Source organism: Myripristis murdjan, chromosome 9, assembly GCF_902150065.1.
Source record: "Myripristis murdjan chromosome 9, fMyrMur1.1, whole genome shotgun sequence".
Lineage (NCBI taxonomy): Eukaryota > Metazoa > Chordata > Actinopteri > Holocentriformes > Holocentridae > Myripristis > Myripristis murdjan.
In genome coordinates, this window is record NC_043988.1 from 19,035,617 (window position 1) to 19,061,518 (window position 25,902).

Sequence of the window (25,902 nt, forward strand, 5' to 3'; positions counted from 1 at the left end):
AAGTTGTACAATTTTGACTTTATCTGAGATGAAATCAGAGCCAAATGTCAAGGAGGTAACAGAAAATTCAGCCCTTAATCAAGCTATTTCAACCTTTTGGTGCCATTTATTTCACCACAGATGACTGCCCACTTGGCTTTTAGGTCTCCGTTTGAAGTGAACTAAATCGAGTACCAACCAGTCAGAAAAGCAGTTCTGACTGAATGCACATCAGTCCTCTCTTGGGATACATGGCTAGAAATGGCACTGGGTTTTGGGAACTGTACATGCAGCAGCAATTCTCATGCATAATACACATATATGGTGCTGCTGGGGAGTTCTCAGGCTGCTGTTACTAAACTGAGTAAATATTTGCACAAGTAAACAAGTCGCTAGCTGGCATTGGACCAGCTTTCAACAGGAACATCTTGCCTATGTGATCCAAAGACAGAACTCCGGTCCCACAGTCACAGGACGTCTCCATTGATCTGAAGGAAACCTGATAGTTTTGACGTCATTATCTTTGCCTGCATAATTCATAGTCTGGTGTCTGGGCATCTGGTGAACAACTGAAGCAATTAGTCTGGTAATAAAACACTTGAAATTTTAATTAGTAATATAATCCATCACTCCGACTTGGTAACATTTGCTGGAATTTGTGTTGCTTTGCAAGGAGTATGCAGTTAAAAGCGCTTTCAAATTAGACTAATTTGTGTGAGGATCTCTGCCACTGATTTAGCCATGATTATTTTAAGTTGTGTGAAACTGATCAGACTGTTCCAATAACTGAGTACTTATCAAAAAAAAAAAAAAAAGAAAGAAACTGATATGAGCTATTTGTGATTTGATTACAATAATGGCATTACATGTAATGTGTTACTCTCCAGCCATGGCCAATTGACCATATGGTGGCCCAGCTTGAGTGAGACACACAAGTGGCTCTTAGATTACAGTGGGTCCATCACATCACATCTTTAACTAAGAAATGTATATGTTTATGGTATGATGCTACAAATGAAGAATGTCTGTTAAAACTTAGGAATTAGGACAATTATTTTACAGTTGACGAGCATTTGTTGCAACAGGTGAATAAAATGAGTGAGTTTCATGATTTCTTGGTGCCTGTGCTGGAGAAAAAAAAAAAAAAAACAGGTGACCCTACAAACTTGAAGGAAAAGGAAACACGACAAAGTGCAAGTTATGGGGTTTTCACAACAGTTGGATAAACATAGTGGACCGTATTGGGTTCCTGCAATATTTCAACACTATTTACCCACAATGAAATGCATTCTGTTCTGCATTTGTGTGATAGAAGAACTGGAATATTTTTGAGATTAAAGCATGCACAGTTCAAAATAGTTCAAATTATGTTTTTAACCACCGTATTCAAGGCATCATGTTCATTCCACATGCCAGAGTATTAAGTGTATTTTTGTTAGATGTAAATTATTTTTTATTGAACTTATCCCACGAAATTTTATGAGGATCCAGAGCAGGGAGCAAGGGCTAAGAATTATGTTTTTATCCCAAGTAGTAATCGCTATAAGAAATAGACTGCCGCTGCTGGGGAAATGGTACAAAACTTAATTTTCAGCTAAACTACATTTCAGTTTGTTGGACAAATTGCTACTGCTTTGAAAAGTAAGCCTTAGTCATTCAATCCCCTCTAGTGCATGGAACAACCATAACCATTAGGTGTAAGTAAGGGCCAGAGAGGTTGACAAACAGGAGAGTCATGGAGGGAATCAGTGGAGAAAGAGGTGATTGGACAGGAATTTAAAAACTGATAATCTCCAATTTGGATTTCAAATGTTGGATAAAAGTTGCTGAAGAATATTGCCACTTAACTACTTCTGAAAGTGATTAACTTCATGACATGTCATCACACTGCAACCTACAACCTAACTTGTCAACATATAAGTCACCACCAGATGGCAGTACATAGCTATCAGTATAATATGGCACAACCGCTGGGTCAACCTGAGAGGGTTTCCAAACGGGCTGGACCCAAGATTAGGTCACAGCTTGCAGCCAGGGAAATAAAAACATCATCAAACGATTCTTTAGAAATTACATGATTCATTCCAAAGTCCTGGCTATAATGCCTGGAAGGCTAATGCTGCCAAAACCTTTCCAAATCCAAGCAACATCAGATAGGGATAATAAAATAGAGTGCACTTTAACAGGTTACCACCCTGCAGACTAAATAAATTTGGAAAAATATCTTGCACCCCGGTCAATGTGCAAGTGTGAGTGATTTTTGTGTGTCACAAAATGTATTAAATTTGGGAACACAAGTGATGAACGCATACATCAGAAGAAAGCATGCGAATAAATGTGTAGACAAAGTGAGTGTGTGTCCACTTGTGTGAGAAAAGTCTAGTCAACCAACCAGACATGCATTATTTCCACAATATATGACTGAAGATTTGTCATTAGATGGATTGTGTGTCTGTGTTCATATGATGATTCTCGCTGATAACCCAAACAGGTAAGCAACCAATGCTCTGAATACCAATTTATATCCACATCCACATCTCTCTCTCTCTTTCTCTCTCTCTCTCTGTCTCTCTGTCTCCTTGTCTTTCTTTCTCTCATCGCCACACTCATCACATCTCTCTCTGCTTGAATGTTGAGAGTGTCTGATCCCCAGAATGGACCGTAACCCTGGTGGTATGTGGGTGAGAGTGGAGAGGTGAAGTGGAGAGGCGAGCAGGGGCGGGCAGGGGGGAGTATGGAGGAGGGAGAGGCAGTCCGTGAGTGGCAGGTGCTTTTGTGGCCCGAGAGCAGGAGTCTACAGCAATAAGGTCAGGGGTCAAAGTGAAGTTGAAAGGTCAAACCTGACTCCCTGGAAGCCCACCCAGAAGGAGGGTAATGGGTGGGGGGTGGGGTGGAGGCATGGATCAGATAGGTGAACAAGGAGGAGCAGAGGTAAAGTGAGAAAAGGAAGAATGCAGACATCACAAATAGGGTCGACAATGAAGAACAAGATAAAGGGGAAAGAGAAGAAGGCCGTTTGATGAGCAGGGATGCAGGAGGAAAAGGAATTAAAAGAGGGAATAGAGAAGAAAGAAAGAAAGAAAGAAAAAGGAAAAGATAGGCTGGGATGAGTAAAAAAAGAGGGAGGAGATTGTTAGGTGAAGATGATGTAACTGTGACGGATGCCTGCAGGCCAGGGAAAGTGCAGTGAAAACAGACTGAAAGGAGTGGATGAAAGTAAAGGGAAGTAAAGTCAGGACGCAGGGGGGGAGCAATAATGAATGGCACTGAGCTTTCATGGTTAGAAAAAAGAAGATTTGCATTGACATCCTACAAGGAAATTACATTGCAGTTTCAGTGGAAGTGATGCGTTTGGTTTGATAATAATGAACAGATTAGCTGTCGGCTTGGTGAATGAAGCCAGTTGGGCAGTGCGCCACAGTTTCTTCATGATGGGGGCTTTCCGTTGTCCTTTATTATGGGGAGGGGGGGTTTGTGTTGAATTTTCCCAAGTTGTGTTTGGCCTAAACACACTATTATTTCATTGAAGAGGGGCTGGAATGTACGCAGGAATGCCCGAGTGTTTGTTGACACTTGTGACTGCTCCGCTCTCAGTTGTTGACAAAGGCGTTTTGTTGGGGTTCACTCGGTTCACTGGAGAAACTCAGGGGGGCTGTGACGCGCTCACGCAGGATATCGCGACATTTCAGAGTCAGACCCCCCCCCTCCTCCCCTCCTGCACACTGAATGGACCGGGGGGCCCTGATGCTCCGGGCGGGCTCGTGACCGGGGTGCTTGATTCGGGCACTCAAATCAATTTCTCCTGTGTTTCGTCTCCCTTTTTTTCTAAGTCTTTAAATTACAAGCCCTTCCATCCTACTGAATGGAGGACGGTCACTGGGTATTTTTTTTTTTGTTTACACCCCTTTCATCTCCTTTTGGGGGACCGTGAGATGTTCTTGTCCCCCCGCTTGTTGTGAGATTTGACAGCGGGGTCCATTCACCGAGAAATTGGCCGCAATTAGTGCAATTATGCTGATTCGCGCTTGTGTCCTGTATGCAGAACAGAGTTTTCGCTGTGCGCATACACATCCCCATACACACCGTGTTACTCCGGGAAACAGCCAGAAAACAAAAACCCATCAATCAACAAAAGCCGTGAATGAAAGGCTCGACGACAGATAATACCAGGCGCATTCCGTAATGACAGGGTTTAGTCTGCCGCGACCAGCGCTCAGCTTTATTGATTAAGAGGAAACAGTGGTTGTAAGGCAGTTTGAAGGGCGGAGGGCCTGACAGCATGGGCTGCCATCCAAGCAATACAGCAAGGTTAGCAGTGGTTAATGACAGACTGTGTGTGGGCCAAAGGTGCAAAGTTAAGTTAAGAGGAAACCCTCTTAACTTTGCAGGATGGCTTTGAAACAGCGTTGCATCCATGTTGCACAGTTTTATCTTACTGTGCTTCCATAAATACAGACCAAGGAACTGACAAGGAAGGCTTGCATTAAAGAGGGGTGTCAAGGTGTAGAGAGGGGCAGAGGGGTGTGTATCCAGAAAGTAGTTCATGCATACATCCCCTTGTTAAAGAAGGCCCTCCAGGACAAAAACACACCACTAGCGTCCCTGTACACTGCTTTGTGTAAACATTTAAAAATGTGGTGTAAATATTGGATATATTTGAATGTATTTCATCCACTCACATCACGTTTGTGCAATTGCTAATGGATATAATGGTAAGGAAAATAGCACAAGGGTCCAGTTCCATGGTTCTGAACATCTGGACTGAGGCTTTAATGCACGGGTTTGGCAGTGTTTTCTGATAAGCTGTCACGACAAAGTAACAGAATTCAGAGAGAGAGAGAGAGGGAGAGAGATCAAACTATAAGTAGGGCCTGCTGTGGGTCCCATTTGTATCAAGAGCACTTGTGGCAGCAACTGTGCAACTGAGAACAAATTTAGAAAGAGTTAGTTTTTCTGGTGAGCAAAAATCCCTCAAAATAGCCACAGCTATTGCAATAATCCACATCTACAAAAAATCAACACAAGGCTCAACACACTAAGGATCTGTTTCCCCTTTAAATTCTGTCTGCTAGCTAATCTGCATCTCCAAACTGAACATATTCATTTCTAACATCTTGTTAGTCACCAGTCACCACTCTGCATTGACTCCAGAGGTTTAGGCGTGGTAGTAGGTTTTAAAGTATTTGTAGCAAATGGTTTTTGGTACAAGTATTTGCCGCAAGCCAGCCATCAGTTGATAAGAGTTTGTGCGAGTTATCCTCCATCTGATTTGTGTTGCTGTTGAGTCAGTGTTGAATTGTACACATGACTACAGACAGGGAGATAATAGTGATGACAGTGATTTAATGAGTCAGTCACTTGTTGATGCTCATACTCGATTAAAGTGACTATGAAGTGTCACTTGACCTTCAGCTGATTCTGATATGGTGAATAGTTGTCTTGGGATATTCAGGTAAACCTTAAACCCTAGTGGATTTGCCATTTGCTCTTTGTTCAAACACAAAACTTTATTGTAAATCCCAAGGTTTCCAAAGATACTAAATAAGTCCAGCTGAATGACAGGGAAATGTGCACAAAACGATGCACAAGACACATAGGGATTTTCTGTTCGACATAATGGTGCAGCAATAAAACAACGACATCTTGGGCTCGAATATTTGACTCCATATAAGTGTGATGTATGTTCACTGAAGCGCTGCAACCAACAGATACAGAATAAGTCTCTGGCATCAGACAATTTTCTCTAACTTTGAAACAATTTAAGGGGCAATTTGAGGGAAAATTAGAGATGTTCAGGTTGGAGTTAGGTTTAAAGCTGGAGTGAGCAAGGTCTGGGCTCTGATGAGCACCTACTGACACTTTTTGACACCTGAAAGCTGAGTCTTACCACTGCATTGTATAAATAAAGTACCTAAAGTAATATGTCAGTTCTTTCCAACTGGGCTAGTCTCCATAAAGCCCAATTTTAGCTCTTATAAGGATGTTTAATTTACTTTATTTTGTTTTACTCACTTTTAATGGCATTTTATTTTATTTTTATGTTAATTTTTCATAAGGCTGGGGCTGGCCCGGGAGGGCGGGACTTCCGGCAGGGACCCCCAGGCGCTTCCGGGACCCTGAGTTTGAACCTTGCCGACTCCGGTCCGGTGAGCGACCGGAGCCGACTCCTCCACGCGGAGCTGCGGTGATGTTATCTGGGTGTCTTTAAGACCCAGCGGAGCTCGACAGGGAAACCCCGCGGCTTTAGTTGTTTCTACTCTCCGGAGTGTCAGCTAGTTATTTGGGGGGAGGCGCTGTAGCCATTTCGCCACATGAAAGCCCGATGAGCTGAACGACCAACATCCGAGTTGTTAGGGGGAGAAGAGAAATCAGCTTGGAGCTCCTCACACACACACACACACACACACACACACACACACACACACACACACACGCACACACACACACACGCAGACACGCACACACACGCACACACACGCACACACACACACACACACACACACACACACACACACACACACATACATAAACACACACACTCACTCTCTCTCTCTCACACACACACACACACACACACACACACACACACACACACACACACACACACTTCCTCCTCCACCGTGGAAAAACAGAGGGAGAGAGAGAGAGAGAGAGGGCACACGAAACGCAAACTTCCAACTCTCCCATGTGGAGAGCACAGGCTTGGGGATAAGGTATATTTTTTCCTTTCCTACCCGGGGCTCAGTTCCTTCCCCCCTCTCTCTCTCTCTGTGTGAGTGTGTGTGTGTTTCCCCCCCCGGATAGTTGGGTTTCTATGAGAGTCTTGCTCGGCGAGAGAAGTTTGGTTGTTTGCCTGGCCGTGCTGAGGAGGAGGAGGAGGAGAAGAGTCGGGTGAAAAGTGGGGGGAAGATGGTCCGCAACGCCGCTTGGAGAAGAGGCTTGCTGTGCGTCCTGGTGCTCTGTCTCGGCTTTGCCTCCCCACCGTGCAAAGCTCGGATTTACACCAACCACTGGGCAGTCAGGATAGCCGGGGGACCCGAGGTTGTCGACCGGATAGCGGAAAAATATGGCTATAGGAACATGGGACAGGTAGGTTGTCTGTGGCTCCGCTAGAAGTTCGCTGTTGTGTTTGTGATTTTGTTTGCTCGCTTGTGCCATTACCGGACAACTGTTTTGGCATGGCTGTTTATGTGATATTTATTAACAGAGGACAAACTGAGGATATGGGGGTTCACACGTCAAGGTTGCACCCTCCCTCCCCCAAAAAGCTTACACTTCATCTTTCATGGGACCAGTCCAAACGTGAGCCACACAGGCTGCCTTGTCTTTAAATGATGATACACCTTGATTCACTCCAACTTGGCACCTCGCTCTGCCGCACAAACGAGTCGGCAGTGAACAAAGAGTAAACCACAGCAGGTCGGTGGCACAACAGGTGCCTCCTCTGTTTCCACAGTCCAGTTTGCAGTGCAGATCCAGAGGGAGTTCACTATCAAAGCCTTCGCAACCAAGCAGCCTCATGTACTTTGTCCTTTTGACACACAAGTGAGACAGCTACTGCTGCGTTGTTTAGGGGTTGAGGAGGAATGGACAACAAAAGCTCTACAGTCAAACAGTTTCTTCTGGAGCCTGGCTGCCTCTTTTTTCTTTTAGCACTCCAGTGTGTTTTTGTGTGTGTGAAACAATTTGCTATTGCAGAAACCTTTTTATCCCGTGCCCCTCGACTGTAACGTCCCCGCTTTGCTTGGCATCATTAACTTTTTAAGTGGTTAATTTGGCAATATTCTTATAACGGAGAGAGAGAGGGAGAGACAAGAAACTTGAATGTTTCACTCTGAATCCCTCTGCCAAGCTGCCACACTCTTCTCCTTTGGATGTCATCTCAACTTCATCCACAGTGTCAGCTACTACAAAACACTGTGGGGTTGAGGCTACATGTAGGATTAGTTTTGCCGTTTGCTTGATGCTCATGGCTCCATGTTTTTCCTGTGTTGCCGTTTATCAGATTCTGCTGTCTTCATGTGGCAGTGATGGGGCAGCACAGCAAGGAAACTGCTACCATTGATAAGAGAAAATGTTAAATGCGCTTAACACGTTGTATTTCACCAACAAATAGTGTTGACTTTTATTTTACAGTTGATGTTTTTGTAATGCTCAAGCATAAGCAGAAATAGTTCAAATGCTATATCTGACAGTCAGGCCAAAAGCAGCGTTAGAGTCGTTTCCAAGCCCAAAATGAATCCTGCACACCTCTGATGTAAAATGTATGTAGGGGGAACCCAGCAGAGGCATGAGCGTGTTCAGGAGCAGCCCTCTGCACTGTCTCTCTGCAGTGTTGTTGAAAAAGTTCAAAGAGGAATCCTTTGCTGTTTGTGGACAAAAGAAAGACGCCGCACCACCTTGGACCCCACACATACTCCAGAGCACGGTGACTGAACTAGGTGGGTAGTTCAAGCCTGCACTTGCCAGGGCTCATCATGAAGACGGCGTGGAGTGGAGGGGGGCATTCTGACAGGTTGTTGTGGGGTAGCCTAGTCAACAGCTATTGAACCCCCTCGTCATCCAACCCGCCCACCCACTATACTCCCCAGAGAGTAGGCCTTAATGGCCCCGTTTATCCCCTCTTTTACGGGAACTAATGCGTAGTGCAGTTACCCCCCATCCCTACCACACATACCAGCCCCCATAGGAATTCCCCTGTGGAGCGCTGTCTTTCCCCCAACCCCCACCCTTTGCCCTCATTTCCATCTCAATACGGAGCGCTCATTGGACTTTGACACCTCATAGACAAGAGGTTTACTTTACTTCCTGGTTTTGGGTCAGCTGAAAAACGCTCCCATGGGAGCGATAACAGCACACTCTGGTCTCCTAATGTGAACTTTGACATCCTCCACCAACACCCCCCCCCCTCTTATATTGGCTATAATGGCCTTCATTTGTCAGCTCAGGCACTAATGCCTGTGGAGAACATTATTACAGTTATCAAGTGGGCATACCCACACAGGTGCTGTCTAAAAATAAATAAATAAATAAATAAATAAATGAAACTTTAAAAAAAAAAAGGATGCATATCACTAGGTTAAATAAGGATATGTTCATACTTACATACCACTTACTGTTTGGTAGGTTTATGGCAGTTTCAAGCAGGTTTGTGTGGCAAAAATGTGTTTTTTTATGCAATTTAAGGCTGTTTCTAATGTTTGTATATGAACATTGTTTTTAATTTCCATCCGTTTTGTTCTTTACTAGGATTTTGATTGGTAAGGATCGTTACGCGATTGCAAACGATTCGGAGGAAGATGCGGTTGCTCAATAAGAATAGGTTTTAAGTGTGAAGGGAAGCAAAGTGAAGAGAGAAAGAGGGGGATGGGTAGGGAGAACATGTGACAGAGGGACAATATAGTCTTCTTGACAGGGGTGGAAAGAGAAGAACAGACAAAGATAACCACACACTGGGAGATGGTCGGAGGAAGGAGGAGGGAGCGAAGGAAGGAAGGATGGATGGATAGATGGATGAAAAGAGTTGGCACAGAGTAAGAGAGCACCTCGTTCGGGAATTCTGGGTAATCCTCTTAACCATGGAGCCCCCTTCCCAGACTAAGACACTGGCCCAAATTGAGTCTAAATCAGCTGACAAGGCCCCAGACGTGGATATCTGTACTGTTGTTTTGAGCACTTGGAACTGGGGAAAGGGATGCTGCAAGTCTCAGCAGCATCTTTAAGTTATCACATTATTGATAAGGGACATAAGGGGCATCAGTTATCAGACACATTCCCTATTTCCTTATTGCTGAAATTCCGTATCATGAGCCAGGTTTCTCTCACCTTTTCATAAATATCTCGCCTACAGAGAGAAAACAATTGGCATCTTTTATGCGTTAGTAAGTGCAAGTGATTGCACTTAACAGCTTTGTTTTAACATAACCCAGAGTAACCCCGATGTAACCGAAGGCTGCGCTGATTGTAAGATTCATCGAGCACCAGAAGGAAAAGTGCTGCTGATTGTAATTTTGTGACCCCTGCGTTTCCTGAATTGCACGCTCCACACGCGTGACTGAGTGTAGCCTAGTCATAGCTATGGCAGTGACATCTTAAAGCCTACATGTTTGTAGGCTATAGTTCAGGGTGAAAATAATAGATGGCCGACGCAGCACAGCTTGAGGAGGTGGTGTCTCCGTGTGTTTACGAAGCACAGTTATCTCTCTCGATGGATAAAACCGGTGCTTCGGACTGCCATGCCTCGTGTAGATCAGCTGATGTAGGTTATATATAATATAAAAATGTCTCACTATAATGGCTGACTAAATGTACGATTCCTTTTTGGATCTCAGAGTCTGTTGCGCCACTGCTCCACCTTGTTTCTTCAACAGAGCAAGTACAGGGGGCAGGAAGCCGAGCGGAGTGCAGAGCAGGGTTCAGGCCGTGGGGGAGAGGATGGGATGAAGGCTGTGGGCTTTTAAAATACTGTGTAAACCTTTGCCCGCAGCTGCGTATGTGCAGATACCCCCCAGAGGGAAGGGTGTCCTGAGAATGGCAGCGCAGATGTGGAGTAGACAGTGTGTTAGGATGTGTTTATGCTATGAGAAACATGCAGGGTTGCGGCCACACATCATGGAAGTGCACTTTGTTAATATGTGGAGTGGTTTATAACTCGATTTATCCAAGACCTCCTCTGGTGTGCGCCGCATGTTTAAACCAATGTTTTGCTGAAAGGTGATCCTGCAAGGCCTATTGGCACTGCTTGGCTCTCCTTTTATCAGTCAGTAAGTTGTGTGTGTGTGTGTATACATGTACGTGCGTGCGTGAGTGTCGAGCTGAAAGCTGATCTAACGGGGCCTGTGGCGGTGGAGCTCAGCCATGGATCAGTGACGCGCCACAGGAGCCTTGGCAGCCATGACAGTTTGATCATCTGAGGGATTGTATGGTCTTTATCAATTATTTAAACTAATCACCGTCCAACAGCTTGCTGGCTGTCTGTCACTGTCTGCTTGCACATCCTCTCTCCTCTTCATCTCTCCGCTTGCTCTGTGTTTCTGCCTGCCTCTGTGCGTCTGTACGTTTCTCTGATTTTCACTCTGCCCGCCTCGCTGTCTTTTTCTGTCTTTCTGTTGTCCGTTTGCCTTTCTCTCTGTCTCTCTGTCTCTCTCTCTCTCTCTTTGTGTGTTTCGTCTCTTCACCCACTTTGTGCCATGACTGTTCATCATACAGTCTTTTAGTCCATCTCTTTCCCCCCCTCCTCGTAGTTTTGTTAGAGGTAAACTTTATTAACTCAACCTACTTATTAATTTATTAAAAACATGTGACTTTCTCACACTCAAAGCAGGAAGTGTGACAGTGACTTTTACCGGCAAATGATTGTTTGCCTTACTTATGAATCAAGCGCTTCCCAGCCCCCTTTTCTATTTTCAGACAGTCACTCTTGTACTCACTTAAAGTTTGTTTGGATTAGACCATCCCCCAGTAGCCATTTTGTACATTAATGGCCTCTCTATAACTGCAATAAATACATGTATATGAATGTGTGTTTGGCGTCCTTTTTTCTATGGAATGCAAATGCCTCTACAAGAATATAAATCTCATGAAATTAGCCTCTTGTGATGACTGTTTTTGGGACTTTGTTAGGAAAAACTTGGGTTTCTTTTTATAGTTAGACTTGGAGTTATAGAAAGGTTACACTTTAATTGTAGAAGCTTAGAAAATACATGTAAATACAGCAAGTATAAACCGGTGTTTGTGTGTTGCAGATTGGGGATCTGAAAGACCACTACCACTTCTTCCACAGTCGGACCATCAAGAGGTCGACATTGTCCAGCCGCGGTCGCCACAGTTTCATCTCCATGGAGCCCAAGGTAAAAGCATATTGCACCGTTTCGTAAGGTGATAGCTCAGATTCTTACCCATATTGTCGTATTTGTTGCTCTGTGAATGTAATACATCCACCAAGTTTGGTCCTGCTTCAAACTGAATGAATTAGATAGAGAGCAGAAAACAACACGATTCTGAGCAGCAACACAAAGCTAAAAATAATGTTTTTAGGGATGCACAACAACATACATGTGTTTAAGTTCATTTCCATCGCTTTTTTCCGTCCCACCGATGTTTAAGTCAAATGCTAACTTCCATTCTGCATCATACTGGATGGCCCTGTTTCCCTGTCATTTTAAATCACCCTGAGACATACATAGTGATAAACCCTATTCTTCTAGGGTTTTCTTCACAAACCCAACCACATAAGGTGTGGCAGTGTTAGTGTGCTAGGGTTAGGTGATAAAACAATATTATTGCAAGTATGGCCGCTGAGGAAAATATTTATATATTAAAGTAAATTCTAGCATTTGTCAGTTGATGTATATTGTAGTAAGTCTGATGTGTCATGTAATAATTTCTGCTGCTTCTTTTGTGGGATTTTATAATTTAAAATATCAATCACAAGTGGAGTTCTTTCATTCACTCTGAGGTCATGGACTGTAAGTTGTGGTGAAAATACATGCATTTGTCATGGGTGGAGTACTGAAGCAGCTAAATGTTGCGAGGCCTGGCTGTTGGACGACAAAAAAGTGCATATTCTTCTGAATGGAGGGACATGCTGCAGGGAATCGTCTGAAACGGCATGGAAAGTGACAGCAAAAGGGGCTTATTGCAAGATTTCACCTTGTACTTTTATCTTAAGAAGAAGAAGAAACTCTTGTTTATAGTGTTATTCATATTATTTTGATGTTAAGCCACATGATGTGTCAAAAGTAAAGGTTTTGCATAGCAAGAAATGTGTGCTTAACGAACTGATTTGGCCATCAACTGTCATTTTATTTCTTTAACTGTAAGTCCCCAGCAATTTCCTGAGGGAAACACTGAAAGCGGTGCTGTCGTCCTATCAGCGCACCTTACATCAGCGCACCAGGTCATCAAACCCCGGCTGCATTATTGATGAAGCCAGAGCCTAACACCACCACTGGGCTGCCTGGTGACTGCGCTGGTTTTGATGCTGCATACAGGGCTGATAGGGGCCTCAGAGCCCAGTGGGACACTGATCGAAATGCACAGACTGAAATAACAGAAGCAGAATGAGAAAAAAAAAAAAAAAAAAAAACGCACATTGTTGCAGTGATGTGGAAGTTAAAGAGGAACTGCACGTGCCCTTGTCAGCACAAGCAGAATGCTTAGATCTCAGGTTCATTCTGGGGATAAGCAGCAAAACAACCCGTTTCCCTCCATCTCAGCTGGAGGAAACTGACCACTGACTGAGAGCCGGGCTGCTTCCTTTTTGGGGAATTCGGTGTGTCATCAACAGCTGGAGAAGTTGCCAAATCAAACTGGGGGCATCCTCCTCAGGGGCCAGGGGTGTAGACGGTTTGACAAGCCCTGTCTTGACTAACGTCTTGTTTAGTTTTCACTGTGAGCCTCAGTATGCCGAGCACCCAAGTGGATGGCTTCAAATGGATTCTGAGAAAGAAGACAGTTTGAGGAATGTCTTCTTTCCGTTGCATGAAATGCTCTGATCTACTGGTGTATTTTCTTTTTTTTTTTTCTTGCCATATTTGTTGTTGGATTGAAAGTTTGTCTGTCTGCTGATGTACTGAGTCAGTTTGTTGACCCCCATGCCTCTGAAAATCAATTTAAATCCCCCAAATCCATTACTGTCAAATTGAAAATAAGGTTGTTTTTGTTGGTCTTGGAACATTATTGACTTTTTGGAAGTCCAAGGCTTTCAACAGCAGCACTTTGTGTGTGTGTGTGTGTGTGTGTGTATGTGTGTGTGTGTCTGTGTGTATACAGTAGAATCTATATAAGCCTATATCTCTGTTGGTGTGTCTGTGCCTGCTGAGGAATCTGTGTGTGCCTGTGTTGTTGAGTGTTTTTGGTAGTTGATACGAGTGCATTTGTTGATATCTTCACTTACACATGAATGCATGCTGACTGAAGTGATGACATCAGTGTTACAGATATGTGCTCAAGATATTGCACTGATTTATATGAGGAAAGAATTTAGGAGGAAGGAGAGTCAACAAGAAGAGAGAGAGTGCGGAACAAGAGATTGAACAGATTAGACAGTGCCTTATTCATTTTTTTTCCCCTCACTGTCCCCCCTCTCTCTGTCTTTGTTTGTTTTCTTCCATTTTCCTTCAGTACTTTTTTGCTGTTTGCTCAGCTTATTCTGTCCACCTGTGATCCTTACCTGTCATCACTGCTTTTCTCTGTTTCTGAGTTCTCTTGCTGTTGCTCTCTGCTTTCTCGCCTCTCTCTCTCGCTCTCTCGCTCTCTCTCTCAGGCCTGACAGTGCACTGTGGTGGAGGTCGGTCCTTGTGCCAGCTGGCAGCAGGACCTACAAAGACTGAGCTTTTAAAAGACTAGATGGGAGAGGAGAGGGTAAAGGAGAGAGCAGGAGAGGCGAGCAGGCGAGAGGAGCTGCTACAACAGAGGGGGAGTGGAGAGGAGCTGAAGGGAAGAGGGGAGGATGGATTAGAGAAACCAAATAAAAGCAGGGTGGAGAGGACTGGAGAGAAGAGGGCCCTTGCTGTCAGTGTCCCCCCCCCCTTGCACCCCCATCCCGCTATGCTTCCAGCGTAATCTGCGGACCTGTCTGTTCTCCATGTGGGTTTGGGATCAGCATGATGGCTAGTTTGGCACTGGCACAGTCTGGCATCCAGCTAATGATGTTTTGCAATCGGGTTTTGTAATAATGACAGCCGTGTGTGTTTGTGTGCGAGTGAGTCAGATGGGTGTAGCGATGCCATGAAAGGCGCACCCCGCCATCCACAGTACTCATTGGCACGCATGTTTCCATGGTGATAGAGCACAGCACTGATTACCACTTTATGACACCCGGCTAACTGGTGTGTGACTTGCCACCCAGGTCAAAGACCACTTATTTCTGCCGGTTGTTGCTGGCGAGTGACTCATCTAAGGCCACTGGCCTGCAGGTGGTATGTGACCCTGGTTTTATCGCTGCACTTTTCTAACTGGCCCTTTTTCTTGAAAATAAGTGGACATCTGACATTCTTCGAAGACATTTCATAATGGCTTTATTAAAGTCCGTTGAAATGACCTCACATGACTTCTACTTCCTGTAAAAAAGAGTATCTTAAACAGTGACATCATCCAGCACAAGTAAGTATAAATTCAAATTTCAAACAAAAAAACCTTCACAAATGTTAAACATCCTTTCTTATCCACCTATCCCTTCAAATAAATTTATGCTTCGCTCCCAAACTGATATTCTATTGGGTAGAAATACAGGAAATACCTAAAATCCAGAAAGTAAGAGTCCATTTGAGGGTGTCTTTAAGGATATTTTTCAGCCTAGCCAAACTTATGCTTAGTGTCAGATTAGTTTATTGATATTGATTTAAATGGAGTTTTAATCTCTCAAGTCTAACTTTTACTCAATATTTCCACTCCAGCTGGACTGTGAAGGAAACTGTGGAGCAAATATTGCTTTCTTGGAGGATAGGTTACTTTTTTTTTTTTTTTTTCAAGGTATACAGGCATAAACAAGGAATTTACAGCTTTAAAGTGCACATGAAGCCTATCTTTTGCTCTCATCCTGGGTATCAATCAATTTGAGAGCGACAAAGTGGAAAAAGAAGCCTGGAAGCCAAAGAAATGAACAAACATAAACCCATTACTGAGGCATTCTCGGTATCACAGGCAGCAGAACTAATGTCCAGATTGTGCTTGTAATTAAATAAATAAATCATCTTGAAATTCTGAGCTTGAGCCATAACCCTGCACAACTATGCTGACGTCTGCCCATGAGTCATGAATGCAGGGAGTTCCAGAAAAGTTTGGACTGCAACAAACGTTTTTGTTGTAGCTCCACTCTATTATTAGTTTCCAGCTCGAGTTAAAGTATAGTTAGCCTGCTTTGATTTAAAGGTATTTTCTGCAATTTCAAATTAAGTTTTATTGTGCACAAGAATTACAGTACTACAGCAGTTTTTTTTTTTTTTTTTTTTTTTTTCCCCTGTCCGGTGTATATTTGAAGTTGATGCAGAGATTAGAAGGGAGAAAGGCTCCATGCCTGTCTGGAAGTTCTGTCACAGCAGCCTGATGTTTCCGGCCTGGTTTTACTTAGCGAGACCCTTGTTTACGTGTATTCATTTAGCCAGCCGGGCGCTCCATGCTGCAGCAGGGTAATTGAGAGCCAGGTGTGGTTCACAGCTGAGTTCTCACAGGGATACAATGAAATGCAAAAGGCCTGTGAAGAAAGAAAAAAAACAAAACAGATATTTCTGTGTTGTATGATATTTGCAGGCTTCTTGAGGTCATTGCACATCAACAATAGTAAAACAATTTAGGTGGTTTAACTCTATTTTACATCCAAGATAGGAATGCAGTTTAAAAAAAAACAAACAAAAAAAAACACGCCGCTCTCCAAGTTCTTACAGCGCTCACTATATTCATGAACATGTGTGCAGACTAATCAGACTCATAATATCAAGGAGGCTCAGCAGACGGGGCTTGTGTACCTGTCAGGGCCTTATGGGTAATACACATATGTGCAGGTATTCTTGGATCCCACCCAGCCAAAGCTACAGACTGACGTGAAGCCTGGATGCCTCACTGCATGTGTGATATGCCAATTCTGTTTGTGTCTCATGTGTGTTTAATGGTTGAATTATTAAAGTGTTGAAGCCCTGATCTGTCGGTGAAAAGTCCCCACACTGGCTGCTGTGTTTTAACTGAGGCTCTGGATCGCTCTTGAGGGTAGCCAGTTAGGGCTCCTGTGTCGGTCCAAAGGTTGTTACCGCTGTTATGCTACGCTAGCCTTTGACCTTTTTAAAACTACCAGCTTTCAGCTCTTTGACTGCAGTTCAAATGGCGTCACAAAAACAGCAGTGAAAGTGGATCAATTTGTTCTCATTTGTTCTATTGAAGTGAACTCTTCCCCAGTTTCCCCTGGTTACTGACCCAGCCAGTAAGAGCCACCTGCAAACCCTTACACAGAGAGCGAATGGGAGGGAGGGGGGAGAGTGGGAGCGGGAGGGAGAGCGAGAGAGAAAGACAGGCAATCACAGAGAGAAATGGGCATCCGCAGAGAGAGAGAGAGAGAGAGAGAGAGAGCGCTGACATGCTGAGAGAGGGAGAGAGGGAGATGAGAAAAGCGGGAGAGGGAGATAGCAGAGGGAGCCAGGGTGAGAGAGCGGGGGAGAGGGAGGGTGACAGGGAGGTACAGGTGCTGGCAGATCATTCCTCTGCTCTACTCATCTGGAGTTAAACGAATGGAGCAGATCCAATCGTCATGTCTCAAAGCCTGCCAGTGAGCTGGCGCTGAAACAAAGGCACTGATACATGGGCAAGTTTCTGAGGCAGTAGTAGAGGGGCAATATTGTCTTTTGTTTGATTAGGATTTGGCAGGGGTGACAAAATTATGGATTATGGATAAAAGAGCAGGCTGTAATCAGCGACTGATTTTTTTTTTTTTTTTTTTTTTTTTACGAGAGAACCAAGAAAGACCTTCTTAATTGCAAATGTTGACAGTTTTTGAAAGAACGATGAACACATATTCCTCGGCCTCACTTCCCCATGTAAACCACAAACAAAAGCTTATCTTTACGTACATAAACTACAAGGTACGGCATACTGTAAAAACACAATATGGGAAATCACTTCTAATGCTCAAAGGAAATTTATTCAGACTAGCAGCCATAAAGACTGAAAGATGTACATGCACATTTTAGCAAATTCCTTTCCAGTGAATATGCTCTTTCCCCAAGTAGCAGGTACCTTAAGTGTGCATGTAATGTACTGTGTTTACATTCATGTAGCTGTGGTGGCCCCACACAGCTGGAAAATTATCCCCACAGCCCGCAGAATAAATATAAATAACTGATCTGGGGTTATTGCTCAGCCTACCCAAAAATAACTATTACAGCCACAGTTATAGCACAATTTTCCATGCTCCATGATGTAAATACCAACATAATAGCCTTTTTTAAACTTCAGCTTGTTGGGATGAGCTCAGGAGGTAACTTGGGTGTCAGAGCCTAAACTAGCTCCCACCCCCCTCTCCCTCCCTAGCTGCATCTACAACACAAATCAACAGGAAACACTGTCCTAATCTTCCTGTTACTCAGTTTGATATTAGCAACAGTTAGCTTGAGTATTTTCTTTTGCATTAGAAGAACAATTTCTTTTTAATTAGAACTGGTCCCCCTCATACTTTTCTTAAATAAACCAAATCAAAAAGTGCACTCTTGCAAATGAGCAGTAAATGAAGAAACATTACAAGGATATCGATCACCGGTGGGAAGTCCAGTGGGAGATATTTTCATCAGTTCACCCTGTGGGGCTACTGAAAGTGTTTAAAACTACATTAAATGCAGGCGTACGACTGGATATTAAGAAACTACAGTGCAAGTCATATTCTAACGTCAGTACATAAGTTTTCCCAGTATGTTTTACATTGGGCAGCTTTATTTGTGTGGTTGTGTATGACTGTCTGTGGAAGCTGAGAAAACCTCAGCTCGGGTGAGTCGCAGCTAGCCGGTGACCTCGGGGTCAAAATGCCTAAGATGAACAAACACTGCAGTGTCTACTGCAGACTGAACAAAAACCAGTTTGCATCACAAGTGCTTCCCTAACCTTATTTTTGTAAATGCACTTCATCAGCGGATGCAGTTGTGAGAATGAGAAGTACACAAATTCAGTATATGGAGGGAATAACAGTAATGGTAACTCTCCATACTTTACTGATGTCTCTAGGGAACTTTTCCCTTCATTCCTCACTGCCCACAGGGAGGTCAGAGGTCAAGGTCAGCTACAAACTGCACTTCCTGCAGTTTGTAGGGATTCATTGTCTTGCTCAAGGACACTTCAGATTCACTTTGGATGTTCTGTCCTCTGGTTAAAAGACAAAAATCCTGTGTTAAAAGCAGTCTTGCTCCTGATACCAACCATCAAAATGTTCTCCATTTTCTGTTGCTACGATAAAGACACACTAATCAGGATCAAATTTTGACAATCTGTTCTAATCTCAGTCAGGTGGCAGCCTGGAGGGGATCATGTGTCTGGTGGTGTGTATCTGTCATTGTGTATATCTGTCTGCGGCTAATCTCACATACTACCGGGCCTATCAGCCTAAGTTTTTTTTTTTTTTTTTGCACAGTTATGACTTCATGATTAAGGACATCTTTTTGTTGCAGTGATTCAAAACCTTGAAAATTTGTACCGCAAGTGAATTCTAACTCCTCAGTTGAGTTTTCACCTGAGGCCCAGCACTGGATAAGGGGAGATGCGCAGGAAATGTCTCCATATTTTCCCTTTTCCCACTCTTCTTTGGCTTAGTCTAGCAAATGGCCCTTTTCCAACAAACAACTGGGGTCTGGGATCCAAGTTTCTAGGCCTTGCCTTTGGAATAGGGTTCTGGTGGCAATAAAGCACCCTAAGCTTGAAATAAATAAATGTTGTGACGTTCATGGTGCTGTCACATTGAGTTAGTTTTGGAGAGGAGACAGAACTGAGGACACCACAAAAGCAAGAACCTAAATGTAGAAATTACTTTTACGTATAGTAATGGAGATCAACTGTCAGATGACAAAAGGCCCGTTTCCACCAAAATGTTCCTGGTAGTATTTGGGGGGCAGGAGCTACTACAGGAACGTCCTCTCGCTCGGCCCTCTCAACTGTCATGTCTCCACTGAGAGGGCAGAGTAGGAGGAAGGTTCCTGTAAAGTTACCAGGCAATTAGCGTCCCTAAAAATGCCGGCTAAAAGTGTGTTGTTAGCGTTAGCTAGCACGTTAGCGTTAGCTTGGTAGTGTTGGCCGTGTTGCTAGGGACGCCTGCTTTCTGTTGACATCACATCGCGCCGTGAGTAAACCCAGGAGTTTTTTCTGGGCCGCTCAGAGTCCCTACCCCGAGGCAGGGCCGTTTTTTAGCCCCTGTAAAGGTTCAGGAACTCTCTCCTTCGGGGTAGATCCGGCGGTGGAGACATGTGACAACGGCCATGGCCCCGTAAAATTACCGTGAAGTTCTGGCGGTGGAAACGGGCCTATATAACCACAAATGGAGACAAGCGGTCTGCTTTTCCCTTAGTTACTAACAGGACCTCCTCTTGGGAGGGCAATCTTTGGGGTGAATCTTTTCATACTGCGTGCATCACGTTTGTAATGAATGTTAAACTAATGTTCAGCGCTAGAGCTCCACCCTGACGGCCTCCAGGAAGTTGGAGTGCACCACCTTGGTTGCAGGAACTGTTTTGGGGCCCAGGAAGTCAACCCCAGGGGCCAAAAGAGGAACTGGTACTTCCAGTGGAAACATGGGTAAGAGTTTCTGGTTCCTCAAAAGGGTTCCTGAATTCCAAAGACACTTCCTGTGGTGGAGAACACATTCATCACTCGACCCCCCTGGAATTACAAAATTATGAACGAGTGGTGTTATGAGTTACACCGCTGATCAAAGATTGCAGTTGATGCTATGCTAATGTATGCAAATTGTAGTGATACACTAGTGGCTTTGCGCAGACATGCCCACACAAATCCTGATGACACTGTTGTTTTGAGGCTAATAGCGTGTGTAAACGGTTGCTTTGAAGCTGATGGCCCTGACAGAACTTGGAGTGAAATGAGCTGAGACCTCAGCAGACGGCCGAGCATCAGGCTGGGCTAAATATCTCACTGGGTATTTTTCTCTCGGTCTCTGCTGTTCTGTGCTGTTTGACATTTGTCTTTCTCTCGCTCTCTCTCTTTGTCTCTCTTAAAAAGGAAGGAGGGGGTCCACTTATTGAGTCATCACATTCACTTAGTCTGTATCTTTTTTTTTTCGTTTTCTCCCTTTATTCTCAGTATAAAGGGTAACATACTTGAGCTGTTAAATCAGTGTAATTTATAAAATCAATTATGCCTCCCCTCCTTGCCGTCTTTCTGTCTGTTTCGCTATTTGTTTTCACCCCTCTCCCTTCCATACTTGGTCTTTTTTTATTGACTCTCCTGGGACTCGTTCTCCTCAGCTCTTTATCGCCTCTCCTTCTCTCCTCTTATCTTGTCTTGTTGCCTCGCTCTTCAGCTCTCTGGAGAGGCTGGCAGATTGTTTTAGTGCATGAGACCAGATAATCACTCTGCAGTCATTATGTCAGCTATTCTTTTCTTCTCCCCTCTCCTCTCCTCTCCCTTCCTCTCTCTCTGTCTGTCTGTCGGAGCTGTATTGATGTGGAGAAATGTCTCTTCTTCGCAGTCAAACATCACTCGCTAAATCCACAGACTTCTGAAGTGGTCTATCGAGTGGGTGCGCTGAACGAAAACAAACAACAAAACAAAAAAAATCTGGTGAAGGCATTGATTGCACATTATCAGTGGATTTATCCTCTCCTGTATTTCTTAATACACAACTAATCACTTTTAATGCGCTACACATTGTACGGGTTGTTTCAAGAGCTGTGTACACTTATATTAGTGCAGATAAACACTTGTATGTTTTTCGGACTATTTTCCTTTTCCAAACATCTTCCGTTCCTGCAGTGTAAAGAAGAATGAGATGCTAATTGAGCTTGTGTGAACTGTGTCACTTCTCTGGTATCTGTGTATATACATGAGTTTGAGTAGGTCTAAAATCCAATATGTTAGAGTAACACTGTTTTTCAGGCTTGGTATTATATAGCGTTACACACACTCCCTCTGTGTGTGTGTGCTGTACGCACATTCACAAATGTCAATTTTGTGTCGTCATCTTCGTTATTGCATGTTCACTGCTCACGTGGTCCTCTCAGACAGATGAAGGTTGCAGTGCTTCAGCTAGACTAAACACAAGATTTCAGAGTTTTTAAGAAGAGGTGACCAGGGCCAAGCGAGCTGGTCCGGCCCTCTTGTTCAGATCCAGCTATGTCGATTTTGAAATCGGAAAATTCCAACTCAAAGGGAAGCGAGATTCCTGCCAAGGAATGCCTCGCGCCTTGAAGCGAGTCCTTAACATTTGAGAGATTGATGTTACCTGGGAGACATTTATGTCTTCAGTGCGTGTGTATGTGTGTATTGCCTGTCCATGTTGCACGTCAGAGAAACAGAGGCCCCTACAGAGAGAGAGGAAAATGTTATCTGCAGCAGAATTTCTGTAAATGCAGAGAAGAATCAATAAAAATAAGTTACCAAGATTCTGGTGTGCAGATTTCCATACTTTGCGTGCTGTGATTTGTTTCTGCGTGTCAGAAACAAAACTTGTGGGGAAAATTGTGCAAAAACTGTAATTTACTGATCACCCATTTGGCTGAATTTACCCTCCAAGCTATGCACCTTCAAGTTTATCTTTTTGTTTTACCTGCTGAAGCAGAAAAAACATAATTCTGTTACACAGTGTTTCCTCTGACGTTAAAAAATTGTATCATCAGGCTTCGTGGCTCACCCAAGGCAAAACGAGTGTAATTCCCCTATGCTGCTTTGTACTGCTATGACTCTGTTTAGTGGTAGAGTGGATCTGCATATTAGCAATATCCATTCTCCTGGGATGGTTTATATCTTTATGAGTGTGTGAGAGATGAGGGAGAAGAAACCTGCTCACTGGCATAACTGAGGAATTTCATTTTCCTTCTTGATCTTTTCTGAAGATGCTGTATCGTTATTTCTAAAGGAGATCCTGGGTTTTTCTGCCACACGCCGCCATTTATTGATATTTCAACACATCCTTGAATGCATCCCTTAAGGAATACTTCCTGTTGGCCTGCACACCAGTGACGATGTGTTTTCCTGCAGAGTAAATATGCATTGTTAGCATTATTGCTCTCGTACTCAGTTTCTTGTGTCTCCTGTCTGCTTGTGTGTGTGTGTTTCAGGTGGAGTGGATACAGCAGCAGGTGGTGAAGAGGAGGATCAAGAGGGATTACAAACCGGCCCCGCCCCTTTCCTTGTCAAGCCCCGCCTACAGCAGCTCGGCCCAGAACAACATCTTCTTTAACGATGCCAAGTGGAGCAGTATGTGGTACATCGTGAGTACACCATACACTCCAGACAAAGAGGGATGACGTTCCCTCTCGCTCTCTCACTCACGCAGAAACACAAAGTGGAGCAGATGATCTCAAATCGAAGCCGTTAACGCTGACACTCCTTCCTTTAGTGTGTGTCCGTGCGCTTGTTTGTGTGTTATCTGTTCTAACAGATGAACAATGGCAAAACTGAGCCCACATACAATTTATTCTCTTCTATGCCACGTTCATCTATTCAGTTCCAGGCTATTGTATGCTATTCTTTGCCAATCCATTTATCCAGGTTGCAGGTCAAAGGTCAGTAGAGGCCGTGACATCGTCCTGATTACTGCTGGGTCAGTGGAGCTTAGGGATTTGTGTGTGTGTGTGTGTGTGTGTGTGTAATTGGATGGAGTGATGAGGAAAATAGTCCACGGTGATGAAATTTTTGACAGTCCTCGGTTTCAAAAAGAGCCAGTTGAGGGTCAAGAGGAGACATTCACTGTTTAGATAGTAACTTTTAGTCAGTGGGATACGCTCACAACAAGAAGGATTTCTCTGTCTGTGTTTTCCTGCACAGCTAGCGCTGTACACGACACACACACACACACACACACACACACACACACAGGGAATTCAGCCCTTTCAAATCCACACTGCTGAAATTGGCTGGCTTATCATGAGTGACTGCATTTAACCTCAGATCACTGCTCCTTTAGTCATGTATTTGTGTGTGTGTGTGTGTGTGTGTGTGTGTGTGTGTGTGTCTCCAGCTCTGTCAATTGTTAACTTAGTACTGATAACACCTTATACTTTGACCAAAGGTTCTAAACATATTTTTCCAACTTTTGGACAGAACTCTCTGAACCTGTGTGTGTGTTTTCAGAATTTGCTTTTATATGTACTGACACGTATTTCTTTGAACTATTCTATTCAGGGGTTATTCAGTTTGTTTTTTTTTCCCTCACTCATTTATACGTATCTAAAAACTCATACTATCTAATACAGCACAGCTCTTTGTCTTCCTGCTGATTATGAACAATGCGTACACAACAATGTATGGAATATTTACATCGGCAATTAGATACCAGTGCTGAGATGGAGTGAGTGTATTTCCAAAGTGTATTTGCTGAAAGCTAAATTCAGTTCTCTGATGTAGGGCAAGGGGAGAATTTTGAGAATACTCATAATTTTGTCACAAAACATGCTTTTTCAGTATCTCTGCTATCACGGTTGATATTCAAAATACATTGTTGTAGATGTTGATGAAAACAGCTTTGTGAGTTGCCCTGGAGACACAATTAAATCACAAATTGACCTCAGACTCGACTCTAGTTTAGCGACCAGTAAAAAACGCTTGTGAAAGGTGGAAACATGACACTGGTGCCTTGTTTAAGAAAGTCTTCATGTTTTTGGTTGTGTGTGACCGTGATGTATTTAAATATCACTCGGATTCACGGACAAAAACACAGCAGCATGACATCAGCTGCAGTGCATTTTGTAATGATACATCTGGCCAAGTCTGTTGGCCCAATAAAAGGACTGTTTTTTTTTTTTTTTTAAAGCCTGCAGTATCACAATGCGGGACACTGGATCAACAACGGCAAACTTCATCGGACACGTGAAAACATGCCCGGATAGGTCAGCTGTAGCACAATACCTGCATTATTATCGGCCTTGTTTACATGCACCGTCACTGACTGAGAGCCAGATGAGTCTGAGTTAGGACCTTGGCACCCAGACTGCGGACCAGAGAGGGAGAGGGCAGGAGGAGAGAGTGATGTAAAGCCAAAACTGCTTCCGGACATAGTCATGAGATGTTTGTGTCGCAGTTTGAAAAAGCAGCGCCTTCATTGTATTTTTTTTTCCCCTATCCAGCGTAGTATAACACATTAAAAGATTGTGAGCCCTTTCCTGCCTAATCACTTAATTATGTTACATTATCATTTTATTTAACCAGTGCCTGCTCTTCAAATAAGAAATAAGAGAGCAGTGTAAAGCTAATGTGACCATTTGAGAGCAAGGACAGGCTGAACTTGAGCTCGAGATGAAACACTTGAGACTTGATTGGGACTTTCAAGAGTCTCCGACTAGTGTGTCTGTCACTGTGAACCGGGTATAGTTGTGCAAAAAACTCAGCACAGCCGAGTATCACGATGTTATTTGCAATATTGCATTGATTGTCTGGCCTCTTGTATCAATATGTATGCACTTTATTTTCATATGATGTTATGACATCTATTTTTTTGGTGCCGTGTTAAGTGAGTGTGCTGTGCTAATTTTGTATTTTATAAATTAGAATGGGACTTTTTAATCATTTTGTGTCAGTGTCACACATAAGCTATCATGAAATGCTGTATATTTTATTAGTCTGCTGTGGTGTTATGGAGTAGGTTGCTATGGAGTGTCATCATGACGTGACCCATGAATATTGATATGTGCCGTGTCATGGGGCTCTAGGGTGGTATAAGAAAATGTCATACTCATGCACACTGCAAGTCAAAGAGAAAAAAAAGATGTCTTGTATACACACTGACAACCTCTCATCACCTTTATCGCCTCTCAAAGATCCTTAACGGTCTGTCTCTCTTTCTTCCATTTGTTTCTATTTCCTCCTCCGCTCTCCTCTGTCATCGGTCTCTTCCTTTCTGGCTCCCCCTCGCCAACTCTTCTGCTCGTGCTGCTTCTTCTTTGTTCTCCTCCTGCCTTCCGCTCCTCTTCACCTCCCGTCTCTCTCCCCTGCCGCTCTCCAGCACTGTAACGACGACGTCCATAACTGCCAGTCCGACATGAACATCATGGGTGCGTGGAAGAGGGGCTACACGGGTAAAGATGTGGTGGTGACCATCCTGGACGACGGCATCGAGAGGAACCACCCAGACCTGCTTCAGAACTACGTGAGTGTGTATGTATGAGTGTGTAGGGCGGCTGTGAGTGGTGGTGGTGTGTGTGTGTGTATTGTGGAGTATGTTAATGTGTTTGTGGCCTACTGGAGTGAATGTGTGAATAAAAATGTGCGCATACCCGTTTGATTGTC

General features: G+C 43.8%; 1 protein-coding gene across 4 annotated transcripts in view; it reads left to right on the top strand.

Annotated features, from left to right (window-relative positions):
• Nucleotides 1-6,523: 6,523 nt before the first annotated feature.
• pcsk5b (proprotein convertase subtilisin/kexin type 5b) overlaps nt 6,524-25,902 on the top strand; it is a 98,024-nt gene continuing 78,645 nt past the window's right edge. For 3 of the 4 annotated variants that reach the window (XM_030060569.1, XM_030060571.1, XM_030060572.1), the window contains exons 1-4: nt 6,524-7,068; nt 11,724-11,828; nt 22,737-22,889; nt 25,619-25,762. In XM_030060569.1, coding sequence (XP_029916429.1) covers nt 6,889-7,068; nt 11,724-11,828; nt 22,737-22,889; nt 25,619-25,762 — 582 coding nt within the window. In that variant the 5' untranslated portion in view covers nt 6,524-6,888. The remainder of the gene's footprint in view (nt 7,069-11,723; nt 11,829-22,736; nt 22,890-25,618; nt 25,763-25,902) is intronic. The other variant, XM_030060570.1, reaches the window with a different exon arrangement.